Raw genomic sequence first — 16,115 nt, 5'->3', positions numbered from 1 at the left:
CATCAAGCCTCTGCCCATCTCCAAAGGGTCAATGACATTCTCAGTCAAGGATCATTCTGGCTCCTCCAGTGAGACCTGCCTGACCCTCCTTCCCACAAGCACCCTCTTCCTCTCCCCTGACCCCTGGGGTGGGGCACAAGGGGTCTGCGCCACAGAGATTGATACACAAGTGACTGGGAGCCTTTGGTGTCCAGATGATTTCAGAGCACTTAGTGGTCTCTCCAGATGGTATGTCCCTTTCTGCTTGCTGAGTATTTGCTGAGTATTTGCATTTAGGCCAGTTACCAGTTCATCCCTCCCCCAACCCCCTCCCCCTTGGCAACTACAAGTCTGTTCTCTGTATCTGTGAGTCTGTTTCTGTTTTGTAGATAGGTTCATTTGTGTTGTATTTTAGATTCCATATATAAGTGATATCATATGATATTTGTCTTTCTCTTTCTGACATACCTCACTTAGTATGGTAATCTCTAGTTGCATTCATATGCTGCAAATGGTGTTATTTTGTTCTTTTTCATAGCTGAGTAGTATTCCATTGTATATATGTACCACATCTTCTTTATCCATTCATGTGTCAATGGACATTTAGTTGTTTCCACATCTTGGCTATTGTGAATAGTGCCTCTGTGAACATAGGGGTGCATGTATCTTTTTGGATTAGAGTTTTGTCTGGATATATGCCAAGGTGTGAGATTGCTGGATCATATGTAATTCTATTTTTAGTTTTCTGAGGAACCTCCAAACTGTTTTCCACAGTGGCTGCACCAACTTACATTCCCACCAACAGTGTAGGAGGGTTCCCTTTTCTCCACACCCTCTCCAACATTTATTGTTTCTAGACTTTTTAATGATGGCCATTCTGACTGGTGTGAAGTGGTACCTCACTGTAGTTCTGAATTGCATTTCTCTAATAATTAGCTCTGTTGAGCATGTTTTCATGTGCCTATTGGCTATTTGTATTTCTTCTTTGGAGAAATGTCTATTTAGGTCTTCTGCCCATATTTCTATTGGGTTGTTTGTTTTTTTGTTGTTGAGTTTTATGAGCTATTTGTATATTTTGGAAATTAAGCCCAGTCGGTCATATTGTTTGCAAATATTTGCAAATTGAAAAGACAATTTGTAGGTTGTCTTTTGGTTTTTTTTTTTTTGCATGGTACGCGGGCCTCTCACTGTTGTGGCCTCTCTCGTTGCGGAGCACAGCCTCCGGATGCACAGACCCAGCGGCCATGACTCATGGGCCCAGCTGCTCTGTGGCATGTGGGATCTTCCCAGACCAGGACATGAACCTGCATACCCTGTATTGGCAGGCAGACTCTCAACCATTGCGCCACCAGGGAAGCCCTTGTTTTTTTTTATGGTTTCTTTTGCTATGCAATAGCTTGTAAGTTTGATTAGGTCCCATTTGTTTACTTTTGTTTTTATTTGCATTGCCTGGGGAGACTGACCTAAGGAAACATTGCTGTGATTTATGTTAGAGAATGTTTTGCCTAGGATCTCTTCTAGGAGTTTTATGGCGTCAAGTCTTATGTTTAAATCTTTAAGCCATTTTGAGTTTATTTTTGTGTATGGTGTGAGGGTGTGTTCTAACTTCATTGATTTATATGCAGCTGTCCAGCTTTCCCAACTCCACTTGCTGAAGAGACTCTCTTTCCCATTGTATATTCTTGCCTCCTTTGTTGAAGATTAATTGACCATAGGTGTGTGGGTTTATTTCTGGGTTCTCTGTTCTGTTCCACTGATCCATATGTGTGTTTTTGTGCCAATACTATGTTGTTTTGATTACTGTAGCTTTGTAGTATTGTCTGGAGTCTGGGAGGGTTATGCCTTCTGCTTTGTTCTTTTTCTTCAGGATTGCTTTGTCAATTTTGGGTCTTTAATCGTTCCATATAAGTGTTAGGGTTATTTGTTTTAGTTCTGTGAAAAATGTCATGTGTAATTTGATAGGGATTGCATTAAAAATCTGTAGATTGCTTTGGGTAGTATGGCCATTTTAACAATATTAATTCTTCCTATACAAGAGCATGGATGTCCTTCCGTTTCTTTGAATCATCTTCAGTTTCCTTTATTAATGATTTATAGTTGTCAGCATATAAGTCTTTCACCTCCTTGGTCAGGTTCACTCCTAAGTATTTTATTTTGGGGGTTGTGATTTTGAAAGGTATATATATTTTTACATTCCTTTTCTGATATTTCATTGTTAGTGTAAAGAAATGGAACCAATTTCTGTATGTTAATCTTGTATACTGCTACCTTGCTGAATTCATTTATCAGTTCTAGTAGTTTTTGTGTGGAGTCTTTAGGGTTGTCTATATATAGAATCACGTCATCTACCTATAATGACAATTTTACCTCTTCCCTTCCAATTTGGATACCTTTTATTTCTTTTTCTTGTGTGATTGCTGTGGCTAGGATTTCCAATACTATGTTGAATAGAAGTGGTGAGGGTGGGCATTCTTGTCTTGTTCCACATTTTACTGGGAAGGCTATCAGCTTGTCATCATTGAGTATTAATATTGGTTGTGGGTTTGTCACAAATAGCTTTTATTATGTTGAGATATGTTCCCTCTGTAACCACTTTGGTAAGAATTTTTATCATAAATGGATGTTGAATTTTGTCAAATGCTTTTTCTGCATCTATTGAGATGATCATGTAGTTTTTGTCTTTTCTTTTGTTTATGTGACGTGTCACATTGACTGGTTTGCATATGTTGAACCATCCTTGTGAACTTGGGATGAATCACACTTGGTCGTGGTGTGTGATTATTTTTATGTGTTGTTGGATTCGGTTTGGTAATATTTTGTTGAAACTTTCTGCATCTATATTCACCAACGATATTGGCCTATAATTTTCTTTTTTGGTGGTGTCTTTGTCTGGTTTTGGTATCAGGGTGATGGTGGCTTCATAGAATGTCTTTGGGAGTATTCCCTCCTCTTCAATTTTTTGGAAGAGTTTGAGAAGGATCAGTATAAATTCTTTTTTGTATGTTTGGTAGAATTCACCTATGAAGCCATCTAGTCCTGGACTTTTGTTTGTAGGGAGTTTTTAAATTACAGATTCTATTTCAGCTCTAGTGATTGGTCTGTTCAAATTATTTGTTTCGGGCTTCCCTGGTGGCGCAGTGGTTGAGAGCCTGCCTGCCAATGCAGGGGACACAGGTTCGTGCCCTGGTCTGGGAGGATCCCACATGCCACAGAGCGGCTAGGCCCGTGAGCGATGGCCGCTGAGCCTGAGCGTCTGGAGCCTGTGCTCCGCAACGGGAGAGGCCACAACAGTAAGAAGCCCGCGTACCACAAAAAAAAAAAAAAAAAAAAAAATTATTTGTTTCTTCTTGCTTCAGTTTTGGTGAGCTGTGTGTTTCTAGATCCATGTCCATTTCTTCTAGGTTGTCAAATTTGTTGGCATATAAATTTTTGTAGTATTCCCTTATGGTTTTTTGTGTTTCTGTGGTATTCATTGTTATGTCTCCTTTTTCATTTCTTATTTTATTTATTTGGGTTCTCTCTCCTTTCTTCTTCTTCTTTTTTTTTTTTTTTTTTTTCTGTATGCGGGCCTCTCACTGTTGTGGCCTCTCCCTTTGCGGAGCGCAGGCTCCAGATGTGCAGGCTCAGCGGCCATGGCTTACGGGCCCAGCCGCTCCGTGGTATGTGGGCTCTTCCCAGACCGGGGCACGAACCCGCGTCCCCTGCATCGGCAGGCAGATTCTCAACCACTGCGCCACCAGGGAAGCCCCCTCTCTTTTCTTCTTGGTAAACCTGGCCAGAGGTTTGTCAGTCTTCTTTACCCTTTCAAAGAACCAGCTCTTGGCTTTATTGATTTTTTTCTATTTAAAAAAAAATATTTATTTATTTATTTGCTTGTGCTGGGTCTTAGTTGGGGCAGGCGGGTTCCTTAGTTGTGACTCGCAGGCTCCTTAGTTGCGGCATGCATGTGGGATCTAGTTTCCTGACCAGAGATTGAACCTGGGCCCCCTGCATTGGGAGCGTGGGGTCTTAACCACTGCACCACCAGGGAAGTCCCTCTATTGTTTTTTATATCTATTTTTATTTGTTTCCTCTCTGATCTTTATTATTTCCTTCCTTCTGCTGACTTTAGGTTTTGTTTGTTCTTCTCTTTCTAATTCTTTTTTAAAAAAATCAATTTATTTATTTTTGGCTGAGTTGGGTCTTTGTTGCTGCACGCGGGCTTTCTCTAGTTGCGGTGAGCGGGGGCTACTCTTCGTTGCAGTGCGCAGACTTCTCATTACGGTGGCTTCTCTTGCTGTGGAGAAGCACATGGGCTCTAGGTGTGCGGGCTTCAGTAGTTGTGGCTCGCGGGCTCTAGAGCGCAGGCTCAGTAGTTGTGGTGCCTGGGCTTATTTGCTCCGTGGCATGTGGGATCTTCCCAGACTAGGGCTCGAACCCGTGTCCCCTGCATTGGCAGGCAGATTCTTAACTGCTGCACCACCAGGGAAGCCCTCGTTCTAATTCTTTTAAGTGGTAGTTTAGGTTGTTTATTTGAGATTTTTCTTGTTTTTTGAGGAAGGCCTGTATCGCTATGAACTTCCCTCTAAGAACTACTTTTGCAGCATCCCATAGATTTTGTATGATTGTGTTTTCATTGTTATTTGTCTCAAGGTGTTTTTTAATTTCCTCTTTGATTTCATTGTTGATCCATTGGTTTTTTAGTAGCATGTTGTTTAGTTTCCATGTAATTGTTTTTTTCTCATTTCTTTTTTTGTGGTTGATTTCTAGTTTCATGCTGTTGTCATCAGAAAAGATGTTTGAGATAATTTCCATATTCTTAAATTTGTTGAGGCTTGTTTTATGCCCTAGTATATGGTCAATCCTAGAGAATGTTTCATGTGCATTTGAAAAGAATGTGTATTCTGGTTATTTTGGATGTAATGTCCTGAAAATATCAATTAAGTCTTAACTGTTCTTTTGTATCATTTAGGATCTCTGTTGCCTTATAGATTGTCTAGAAGATCTGTCCATTGATGTGAGTGTGGTGTTAAAGTCTCCTACTATTATTGTACTCTTGTCAGTTTCTCCCTTTATGTCTATTAGTATTTGTTTTATTTATTTGGGTGCTCCTACATTAGGTGCATTAATGCTGACAGGGGTAAAATCCTCTTCTTGTATTGATCCTTTTATCATTATATAGTATCCTTCTTTACCTTTCTTTATGGCCTGCGTTTAAAAGAGACAAAAAAAATAGACAAAAAAAGTCTGTTTTGTCTGATATGAGTACTGTGACCCCCACTTTCTTTTCATTTGTTTTCATGAAATATCTTTTTCCATCCCCTCACTTTCAATCTATGTGTGTCCTTTGCCCTAAAGTGGGTCTTTTATAGGTAACACATTGTAGGCTCTTGCTTTTTTTTTTTTTTTTTTAAAGCCAGTCTGCCACCCTGTGTCTTTCGATTGAAGCATTTAGTCCATTGACATTTAAGGTACTTATTAATAGATATGTATTTATTGCCATTTTAACCTTGTTTTCCTGTTGATTTTATATTTTTTCTCTGTCCCTTTCTTTTTCTTTTTCCTTTTGTTGTTTGATGATTTTCTTTTGTGTTATGCTTATGTTCTTTTTGGTTTTTGTGAATCTATTGTATGTTTTTGATTTGTGGTTACCCTGTTTTTCAAGTATGTTAACCCCATCCTGTGTCTACTTGCCTTAGACTGGTAATCATATAGACTCAAACACATTATAGGAAATGAAAAAAAAAAAATCTACATTTTCTTACTCTCCTCCCCTACTTTTTATGATTTTGATGTCCTTTTACATCTTTGTTCATCCTTTTGCTGTTCATTGTGATTATCATCACTTTCACAGAAACTTTTTGATTTTTAAAAAAAATCTGTGTACTGGCTTATTTAGGTAATTTGCTTTCCAACTGTGATTTTCTCTTTCTTATATATTCTTATTTCTTTTCTATTTAGTGATGACCTTTCAGTATTTCCTTCAGGATAGGTTTTGTATTTCTGTATTCTTTTAGTTTTTGCTTGTCTGAGAAATACTTTATCTCTCCTTCTATTCTAAATGATAATCTTGCTGGTTAGAGTATCCTAGGTTGCAGATTTTTCCCCTTCAGGACTTTGAATATATCTTGCCACTCTTTTCTGGCCTGCAGTGTTTCTGTAGAGAAATCAGCTGCTACCCTTATGGGGGTTCCCTTGTAATTAACTCTGTTTTTCTCTTGCTGCCTTTAGAACCCTCTCTTTGACTTTTGTCATTTTTATTATAATATGTCTTGGTGTACGTGTGTTTGGGTTTATCTTGTTTGGGACCCTCTGTGCTTCCTGTACCTGGATATCTGTTTCCTTCTTTAAGTTTGGGAAGTTTTCAGCCATAATTTCTTCAAATACATTTTCTATCCCCTTTTGTCTTTCTTCCCCTTCTGGAATCCCTATTATGCATAGATTGGCACACTTTATATTATCCCATAGGCACACTTTGTATTATCCCTTTATATTATCCCATAGGCACACTTTATATCATCCCATTGGCACACTTTATATTATCCCATAGATAGATTGGCACACTTTATATTATCCCATAATATGTTATCCCATATAATATATTATCTTATATTGCTTTCATTTTTCTCTTCATTTGACTTTCTGTCTGCTTTCCTGATTGGGTGATTTCCATTGTTCTGTCTTCCAGGGCACTTGTTGATTCTTCTGCATAATTTATTCTGCTATTCATTGCCTTTAGTTGCCTTTTCGTCTCAGCAAATGAGTTTTCTAATTTTTCTTGTTTCCCCTTTATAGTTTCTAGTTCCTTTTTACAGTTCTCTGCATTTCTGTCGATAGCCTTGCTTAATTCCTTCAGTATTTTCATTATCTCCTTTTTGAAATAGGTGTCTATCAGAGTGAAGAGGTCTGTTTCATTGTTTGTTCTTTCAGGGGAATTCCCTTGGTCTTTCAACTGGGAGTGGTTCCTCTGCTTCTTCATTTTACTTATATTTTTCTTAACTCTGTGAGTTTAGGAGAAACAATTATCTACTGTGGTCTTGGAGGCCTATTTATATGTGGGAGTGTCCATGTGTAGCTTGTGTGGGTTTAATATTTTTGGTGCGAGGGCTGTTTTTAGTACGGATGCATGTCGCCTCTTTCCTCAGCGTGTGCTGGCCGTTATCCCCTTGATATAGGGTGTGCTGATGCAGCAGCTGGTGCCTGGTCATGGGGTTATTGGCAGTGGTGGCAGCTCATGTGCACCCTTGGAGCATGCCGTGGGAGCAGAGGCAGCTCACCACCGCTCCTGGAGCCCGTGTAGGCAGTGTCCTGCTGCCTGAGAGCTCACACAGGGAAAAAGCCTGGAATAGCATGTCCTGCCCCTGCTCGCACACACCGACCACACAGTGGCGCTTGGCCTCTAAGGCTGCCCAGGCTTCCTCTGTGTACACCCCAAGTTGTGGTCACACCAGACTCCAGCCACTCTGCGTGATCCCACGCAGCCCACCCCAGTCCTCTCTCCGGTCTGATATCTGAATCCCAAGCTTCCACACCCAGACCCTGTCCACACTGGTGGCCACATGTCTCAGGCTGGGGAGTGCAGACCGATGACACTGACCGTCTGTGCTGGTTTCTCTTCATTCTAGTTGCTGCAGACCCGTTGCTGAGTTACGAGGCTCCGAAGCCCCCCTCTGTCCCTGCTGATCTCCCCACCAGTGAGGGGACTCCCCAGGGTGCAGGAACATTTCCTCTTTGACAGCTCCCTCCCAGGGGCACAGGTCTTGTTCTGATTCCTCTTTCACATTCCTTTTTTTTTTTTCCTTTTTTCTTCTGTCCTACCCAGTTGCATGGAGATTTTCTTGCCCTTTCAGAGCTCTGAGCTCTTCTGCCGGCGTTCAGTAGATATTCTATGAGAATCATTCCACATGTAGATGTATTTTTGATGTATTTGTGGGAGGAGGTGAGCTTCACGTCTTACTATTCTGCCATCTTGATCACCTCTGACTTTTTTCTTTTACTTTTTGGGGGTATTTTTCAGAGTTTTTAGAGTGAAATATTTTATATCCAGGAATAAAAGTTATTTAAAACAAAAAAGATGGGCTTGTCCAGGGAGACCACTCAGGAGATAGGCATCTTCAAGAGCCGGTGAACTGCCTGTCCTTGGGGGTGGGCAGGCAGAGACGGTGTCCTTCTGTTATGGACACAGTTCCTGAACAGGGGAGTGGCAGGGGGCTGCATTCTTCGATGAACTGTGCCATGACTGCCCCAAAGGTCCCTGAGCCTGTGGGAGAAGGGAATAATCCAATGCACTGCTCCTCTTCTCAAACTTGACCGTGCCTGAGAATCACTGGGGATCTTGTTCTAACTCAGACTCTGACTCAGGAGGTGGGCCCAAGACTCTGCATTTTTAATGAGCTCCAGGTGATGGTGCTGCTGCCGGTCCAAGGCCCTAGAGCCCTTTCTTCCTGGATTTGCCCTGGAGGAGTGCCCAGGCACTGCAGAGCAGACAGATGATTCCAGAGGCAATTGGAAAGGTACACAGGGCTGTGAGGATGAGTGACCTGAGCTGGGTGACATTTCTGGAAGGACTCTTCAGAGATATAAAAAGACAAGATTCCATCCGAGTTGATGGGTTTGAGACCAGGTCCCCTCATGCTTTGGCTTCGTGGAAAGAGCTCGGTGTTGGACTTTGGTGGGCCAGGATTTGAAAACCAGTTGTGCAGCTTGTTAGCTGTGTGGCCTTGGGCGGGTCATCTTGCCTCCATGTGCCTCAGTTTCTTCATCTGAGGATAGGAATGCCTGTCAGATAAGGCCATGGTAAGGATGAAGTAGGATAACGTGTCAGATACCTGGCATGCAGTGGGCCTTTAATGAACTCTTGCTTCCCCTAACACCACACGCTCATCTCTTCTTGAAGGTGGATGAGATTTACCACGATGAGTCCCTGGGGGTCCACATAAACATCGCCCTTGTCCGCTTGATCATGGTTGGCTACCGACAGGTAAAACCCCGTGTCAACAGGCAGTGTTTGAGGGAGAAGGGGTGGGGGGCCAGAGCGTCAGACCAGCTAAGGTATCGGGGAGGGATAACAGCATCTAGGAAACATCTTGTTTCCAAAATTAGAACCCCAAAACCATTAGAATTGAGGTTTCGGTGGCAGAGGCATCTGGGGTTGGTAAGCGGGGACTGATGCATTCCCTCCAATCAGGTAAAAATGGACAGTCCTCAACCCCTACAGCTGGAGGTCCTGCTCCATGAATCGGTGGGGAAAGTGGGGCTTAGGGGAGGGACCAGTGACCGAGACAAGTCCTGCTAGGGTTGTGGCCGGTGGTTCTGGGCTCTGTTGCTTGGTTTCCCCCATACGGGAGTAAAAACAGAACTCTCTTCTAGGGGCTGTTGTGGAGATTAATGACAATGAATGCATAGAGGAGTTGCTCAGTACAGCACCTGCCTGTGGGTTACTTGAGGAATTAGCAATAATGTGAGTTCTCAGCAGACAGGTGCCCCAGCACAGGGCTTGGCACAGAAACGTTCCCTACAACGGAACGGGGCCGTGTGCCAGTGGCAGCCGGAGCCGGGACAGCGGTGACCTTGGGGTGGGCCCTGCCGTCCTGCGGGCCTTGGTGTCCCCTGCTGCTGGGAGCGCAGCGCAGGGTGCCTGCTGCAGTCCGTGGGCTCTGACCGGCACTCTCCTCTCTGGCCCCCCAGTCCCTGAGCCTGATCGAGCGCCGGAACCCTTCTCGCAGCCTGGAGCAGGTGTGTCGCTGGGCTCACTCTCAGCAGCGCCAGGACCCCGGCCACGCAGAGCACCACGACCACGTCGTCTTCCTCACCCGGCAGGACTTTGGGCCCTCAGGTACGCAAGGTACTGTATTTGCCGTGGCCAGGTGTGTGCAGCTGCAGGGCGGAGGCCAAGGCTGTCTCTGGGGCCAGGTCTTCTGGCAACAAAAAGATCCTTGGGACTTTGGAGACAGGACCTGTCCGGACAGGTAGGCGAGCTTTGGAATGGTTTTTCGGGGGCCAGGGGAAGTGAAGGGGCCCCGCTCTGGTCCCTGCCGCCTTGGTTGAGCCTGCAAGTCGCTGTGAGTCAGGCCCTAGGCCCTGTGATCACCATCCTGGAGCCTGGCTGCTCGAAGACCCCAGTGATCTTCAAGATGCTTCTGCCCACATTGTATCCTTCTGTCCTCACTGCAGGCCGTGGGGCACCTAGGGCGGGGCTGGTGTGGACTTCAGAAAGGACGGCCCTGCTCTACCCACATATCCATGCCTCTCCAGCCTAGTGATCCCAACTCATTTATCTCCTGAGATTCTCCCAAGTGTGGAATGGGAGAAATAGTACTATTTGCCTCCCTCCATTCCCGGGCTGCTAAAAGGGCTGAAGGGTGCATCCAATGTCTGTGACAGAGGATGGCTGAAAGCACTCTGCAGACATAGGAAGCTTTGATCACCCCCAGGTTTCTGTCTGGGGAAACCGAGGCACAGAGTGGCAACGAGGCTTGCCTAGGCCTCACAGTGGAGAGGAGACAAAGCTGAAACTCAGACTGGGTCTCCAGGCTCCAAGTTGAGGGCTTTGTAGTGTTTTCTGGTTTGATGCTAGAGGAGAGTCAGCCTCTACCAAAAGGGCTGCTTGTCTGAATCCCTGAAGCCCCAAAGGCAGGCTTGTACGCACATAAACAGATTTACACACGTACACGCATACACACACGTGTACAGACACATGCATACTCATACACAGACACATGTGCATACGGACACACATACACGTGTGTACTTGCATGCCCTGTAGAGCACATCCAGACCTCCAGGACAATCGGGACCCAAGAAGCCTTCTCACAGCAGCTTCTCGTTACACCCCCAAAAGCATCTCAAATAAGAGAGGATTTCAGCAATTCCAAAGACAGGGAATAGCTATCTGGTCATGGTTGGCTGAAAGCCCGAGGCAGGGAGCGCTCTCTACCATTTCCCCCTCCTCAGATGTCTTCCCCAGCCCAGGCTGCCCTCCCAGCTGATACAGGCCCTGGGGAGGCGGGGAAGCAGCCCCCACAGATCACGGGCCTCGCACACAAAGCTGCTTACTCAGTGCCATGTGCCGGTCCCCTGCACTGCCCGTGGCTCCTGAGGCCTGCGCAGCTGTGTCTGCACCTTCCTGTGTCCTCCCCTCCCCTCCCCCTGCCCGCCCCCCACCTCGCCAGAGTCTCTCACCTGTCCTCCAGGCCCATCTCTAGGCCCCCGTACGTCATTCCCCGGTCCCGCTCAACCCCTTCGGTCAGAGCCCTTCCCCCCAGCCACCCCGCACACCCCTCTGTGCTCCTTGAACTCCGGCCCTGCAGGCCCACACCTAGGCTGACCTCGTGACCCCTAGTGTCCCTGCTAAGTCATCTGCCTCTCCGGTGTGTGGCTGTGCTGGGGGGCTGCGGGCTCACGCCTGTTTTCCCCGTAGTCTCTAACACGGTGCCACCTGCTACTCTGCGTAGACACATTTGGAGCTTGTTTGTTGACTCACCAGCGGACTGACTGGCTGGAGGGACGCGGCTCGGAAGCTGGCTCTATGCAGTCTCGGGGCCGACACGCACAGAGAACTGCAGGCCAGGAGGGAGGGCAGCAAGCCTTTGGATGTGGGGGCAGCTCGGCCCAGGAGCTGTACTGCGGGCGCATACACATGGGGGTCGCGTTGCAAGGATCCTTCTTCCTCCAGGGACCCTCCGGCGGTGACCAGGTCTGGACGTCCCTGCAGTGGCTGGCTTGGCACAGACCTCGTCGAGTCCTACCTCACCTGCATGTGACCTCTCTCTCTGCCCTCTCTCCCTCTCCCTGGCAGGGTACGCACCTGTTACTGGCATGTGTCACCCCCTGAGAAGCTGTGCCCTTAACCACGAAGATGGCTTCTCCTCGGCCTTCGTGGTGGCCCATGAGACCGGCCACGTGTAAGTGGCACCGAGGGGCGAGCTGTGCCTTGAGCTCTGCGGGTGTGGGAGGCTTCGCCCCAGTTGGGACTCCCTTCGCAGTGTCCAGGGAGATGCCAGAGGAGCTGCCCCGACGGGGAGGGAGCCCTGGGGCCCAGACAGCAATTCTGGGCCTGCCTTGGGCCCAGCCCCAAATCCAGGGCCTTGGGAGACCAGATGTGGCCCTGCCTCTGGCATGTCAGTAGCAGTGTCACCTTATAGGCACTGCTCTGCTCTCTGGGTGGCCTCTATCCCTCCATCTCAGCCACACCTCAAGGCCTTCCCAGTGCTCTGCGATGGGGCCCTGCCCTGAGTCCATCATAAACAGGGGCACTTAGACCCAGGCCTCGGGCCAAGTGGGTGGCGGGCTTGTGTGATCCTCGGGCCCGGATTTGGTTTAGAGCATGTTCATTCATTCATTCAACCAGTATTTCTTGAGCACCTGTGGTGTGCCAGGCCCTGTTCTAGAAATAGGGCTGCAGTGGCGAACGGGACAGAAAAGCAGGCAAGAAGTTATGTGCTGGGAGAAAACAAATAATCCAACATCCAGTGTCTGGTGGTGACATATACCTGTCACAGTCACGTCTCCTGGCCTTGTCTGTCTACAAGGGCAGAGCTACGGGACCCGCCCCCAGCTTGCCCGCCCCCAGCCCACACGCAGAGTGAGGCCTGTTTTCTGCAGCTGGAAGGACGTGGGAAGGAGAGCAGTGGGCCAGTCCCGAGGGCGAGCCTGCCATCCGTGGTTGGCCATGCCCCTCTCTGCATCTGCCTGCCCCTGCGATTTCATCCCAGACCTGCCCCTCACTGGGTGGGTAGCACCTCCTCTCTGGGGCCTCCGTTTCCTCATCTGCAACACGGAGGCTGACACCAGGGAAACCTCCGAGGGCCCTTCCTGCCCTGGTAGCCAGTGCTTCCACATATTCTGGAGCCAGTAGTTTGTCTTCCTGTATATGGGGGGCAGGGCGTGTCCACTCTTCACTCACAGAGCCCCTCCCTATGGAGAGACAAGGTCAAGCTTAGAGGCCCACGTGTCTGTCTAGTGGTCAAGGCCAGATGCAGACGCCTGGGAGTGTTTAAGAATTTAGAACCTTTGGGCTTTGGTGTTAAATACTAACTATAAAGAGCAAACTTTTACATTTAAACTATCATCACGGCAGGTAGGTACCACACACAAAGCTCTGTGCTGGGTCCCGCGGGGTCTAGGAGAAGCTAAAGAGGCTGGCACCCAGGGAGGGCGCAGTAAGGGAGGTCGACCTGAACAGAATGAAACTGGTCCTTGCACGTGAGACCTTGGGTCTGGAGGGAAGACAGTGCCTGGCGTGTGAGTTGTTAATGGTGGAACAGGCGCTCCCCGCTGTGGGAGGGCAGCCCACAGGGAGGGCGGCCAGGAAAGGTGTCCTGGGGCCAGAGTGGGGCTGGAGCTGACCTCGGAAACTGTGAGGACGTGGGTAGGGTTTGAGGAGGGAGCAGGAGGGCAGAATGAGTCCAGCCCCATTGGCGGGGGCCAGGCGGGGTCTCAGCTTCCATCCAGAGGGGTGGCCCTCTCCACTGCATGGTGGGGAAAATGAGGCCAAAAGTCACAGTCTGAAGCCTGGTCAGGGCAGGGTCTCAGGTCTGCCTGCTCATCTTCCCAGGGGTGGGCTCCCTGGGCATGACTGAGGGCTCCCCTCTGTCCTCCCCCACCCTCTAGGCTCGGCATGGAGCACGATGGTCAGGGGAACGGCTGCGCGGATGAGACCAGCCTGGGTAGCGTCATGGCACCCCTGGTACAGGCTGCCTTCCACCGCTTCCACTGGTCCCACTGCAGCAAGCTGGAACTCAGCCGCTACCTCCCGTAGGTCCCCTCCACCCTCGGGGCCGGGTTGGGGAGCAAGCGGCCTGCCACTCCGTCTCCCCCAAGTCATCTCCCCTCCTAACACCATCCTACTCCTGACACATGCTCAGTTCTGGGTTTGCTGGTCAGCTCCTGGGGCTCCGGGGTAACATGGAGGCCCAGGACGAGCATTAGACTCAGGAGCTCAAGGCCGAGAATGGGTGCAGAGTGGATTTGGGTGGGACGGGTGCCGGCAGAGATACTGTCACTAACCTCATGCAACAGCCGGCCGGCGCCCAGTGTACGTCCTGCCCGGCGGGCTGACTTGTCTTCTTCTCTCAGTGCAGTGAGCCCTCAAACTGTCCACGAGCCAACCCTTAATCTGGACCATGAAGTGCCTCTGTAATGCGGGCAAAACAGGCCCCGTAAGAAAGCCACAAGCTGAGTGCCTAACCGCAGCCCTGGGTGCCCTTGCCCTGGAGCTCCCAGACATGGTCGTGGGTAGAAGCGAGGGGAGGGCAGGGCAGCCCGTCCTCCCTGGACAACACAGCTCCTGGCACAGGGCAGCGGGGGCGGATTCCTGCAGGCCTTCCTTGCTTGGTTAACACCCCCTCCTCTGGGAAGGGAGAGCTTGGGAATTACTGTCCCTGCCCTGCTCACTGCCCTGCCTCTGCCGGCAGCTCCTATGACTGCCTCCTGGATGATCCCTTTGCACCTGCCTGGCCCCGGCCCCCGGAGCTGCCCGGCATTGCCTACTCAATGGACGAGCAATGCCGCTTTGACTTCGGCACTGGGTACCACACCTGCTCAGCGGTGAGTTCCCACGGCCTCTGCCAGCTGGATGCCAGGTCAGGTCCTCCTGGGATGCAGGCTGGTCATTCACAAAGCACCTTAGCCCAGGCAGGGTGACCAGGGCCCAGGCCCTGTCGCTTTCTGCCACATCCCTGCCCCACGCAGTCCCACAGAGGGGTGGGGGGCCAGCATGTGTGGTGGCTGGAGAATGCCTGGAAAGATGGGAACAGAGTAGAACAGAGAGGGTGGGCCACTGCTGGGATCCTGGCTGGGCTGGTCACCGGGGGAGTTTATCTGTCAGGTGGCCCATGTGTCAGATCAGGTGCTGGGCTCTGGCTTGGTGGAGAAATACTTGCCACCCTCTGCTCTTTGGGCATGTGGCAGGATGTTTTGGGCAGACTTCCCACACTGGTAAAGTTCTCCTGTGCCCCATATAACCTCTCTCCAGGCGGTCAATTGCATGCTTCCCCAACCCTTCCCCACCCCCATCCGGTACTTGAGGAGATAGATACAAGGGAGCAGAGCCCTGTCCCTACTCTGCAGGACAGGGCAGGGGAGAGCCTGGAGCCTGGCGATCAGCTAGAGCCACCTAGGAGAGAATTGGACAGCTGCTAACCTGGGCCCAGGTGGAGGCTCAGAGACATGGATATCCCAGGGCAGGGGGCTCTCTGAGGGGTCAGGCCTTGGTGCCTTGAGTACCTCAAACCGCCCCCATCCAGGAACGCAGACCCCTCCTCAGCTCTGTAGGACCAGAAGGCCCTGTGTGTGGCCACCTTCCCCACTGCCCAGGCCACACTGGAACACCTGGTCTCTGCTTTGGGAGTGGAGAAACAGCTGGGATATGGGATTTCAGTGCCCAGATGCTGTGTTTGTAGGACACTAGTCTGGCCAGCAGGGGATGATAGGAGAGAAAAGGAAATTGGGGCTTTCCTGGACAGTCTGAAACAGAAGGGTGCCAACCTCTGGTGTGGCTGGGTGAGATTAGAGGGAGGTGGGAGTCCTGACCTTATCTGGGTGCTGCAGGGCCTGGGCTAGACTGGCAGCCCTCTCAAAGCCCCCCACATGCACAGAGTTCAGGAGGTATCAGTGGACCCAGCCTCCCCAGAGCCTCAAACCCTGGTCCCTGCTCAGTCACAGAGTGGCCTCTGCAAAGACAGGGAGGGAGGCCTGGGGAGGGAGACCAGAGGCGTGTGGGCTGTGGCTGGTGCCTTCTCTTCGGTGCCCTGTTGGAGAGAGGAGGGGTCGCCGAGGCCAGTGGCGCTTGGGGTGGGGTCGAGCTTGTGTGCGCGCGGGGCTCTGGCTGGACGGGCCCCTCCTGCCCCCCTCGCAGTGTTCTGGCCCCAATGCCCACCACACCCTCCCCTCGCTCTGTCACTGTCCTTTGCTCCCTGGACAACTCGTCAGAGCTGGGGAGCTAGTCCGGCCCAGTGACCCTGAACTTGCCGTGCAGTTCAGGACCTTCGAGGCCTGCAAGCAGCTGTGGTGCAGCCACCCTGACAACCCTTACTTCTGCAAGACCAAGAAGGGGCCCCCGCTGGACGGGACGGAGTGCGCGCCAGGCAAGGTACCTGCGGACCGGGGGCTGCAGCAGGAGCGCCTTCCCGGGGTGCAGGCCCCACGGGAGACCCGCC

At 49.8% G+C, this 16,115-nt stretch overlaps 1 protein-coding gene across 4 annotated transcripts in view; it reads left to right on the top strand.

The window, feature by feature from the left end:
* The window catches only part of ADAMTS14 (ADAM metallopeptidase with thrombospondin type 1 motif 14), a 92,316-nt gene that overhangs the window by 49,988 nt on the left and 26,213 nt on the right, over positions 1-16,115 (top strand). For 3 of the 4 annotated variants that reach the window (XM_067025444.1, XM_067025446.1, XM_067025445.1), the window contains 6 exons: positions 8,855-8,938; positions 9,646-9,793; positions 11,756-11,861; positions 13,570-13,713; positions 14,373-14,505; positions 15,935-16,048. In XM_067025444.1, coding sequence (XP_066881545.1) covers positions 8,855-8,938; positions 9,646-9,793; positions 11,756-11,861; positions 13,570-13,713; positions 14,373-14,505; positions 15,935-16,048 — 729 coding nt within the window. The remainder of the gene's footprint in view (positions 1-8,854; positions 8,939-9,645; positions 9,794-11,755; positions 11,862-13,569; positions 13,714-14,372; positions 14,506-15,934; positions 16,049-16,115) is intronic. The other variant, XM_067025447.1, reaches the window with a different exon arrangement.

Source organism: Kogia breviceps, chromosome 2, assembly GCF_026419965.1.
Source record: "Kogia breviceps isolate mKogBre1 chromosome 2, mKogBre1 haplotype 1, whole genome shotgun sequence".
Classification (NCBI taxonomy): domain Eukaryota; kingdom Metazoa; phylum Chordata; class Mammalia; order Artiodactyla; family Physeteridae; genus Kogia; species Kogia breviceps.
Note: the sequence above shows the minus strand (reverse complement) of the source record. Positions and strands in the feature narration are given on the sequence as shown.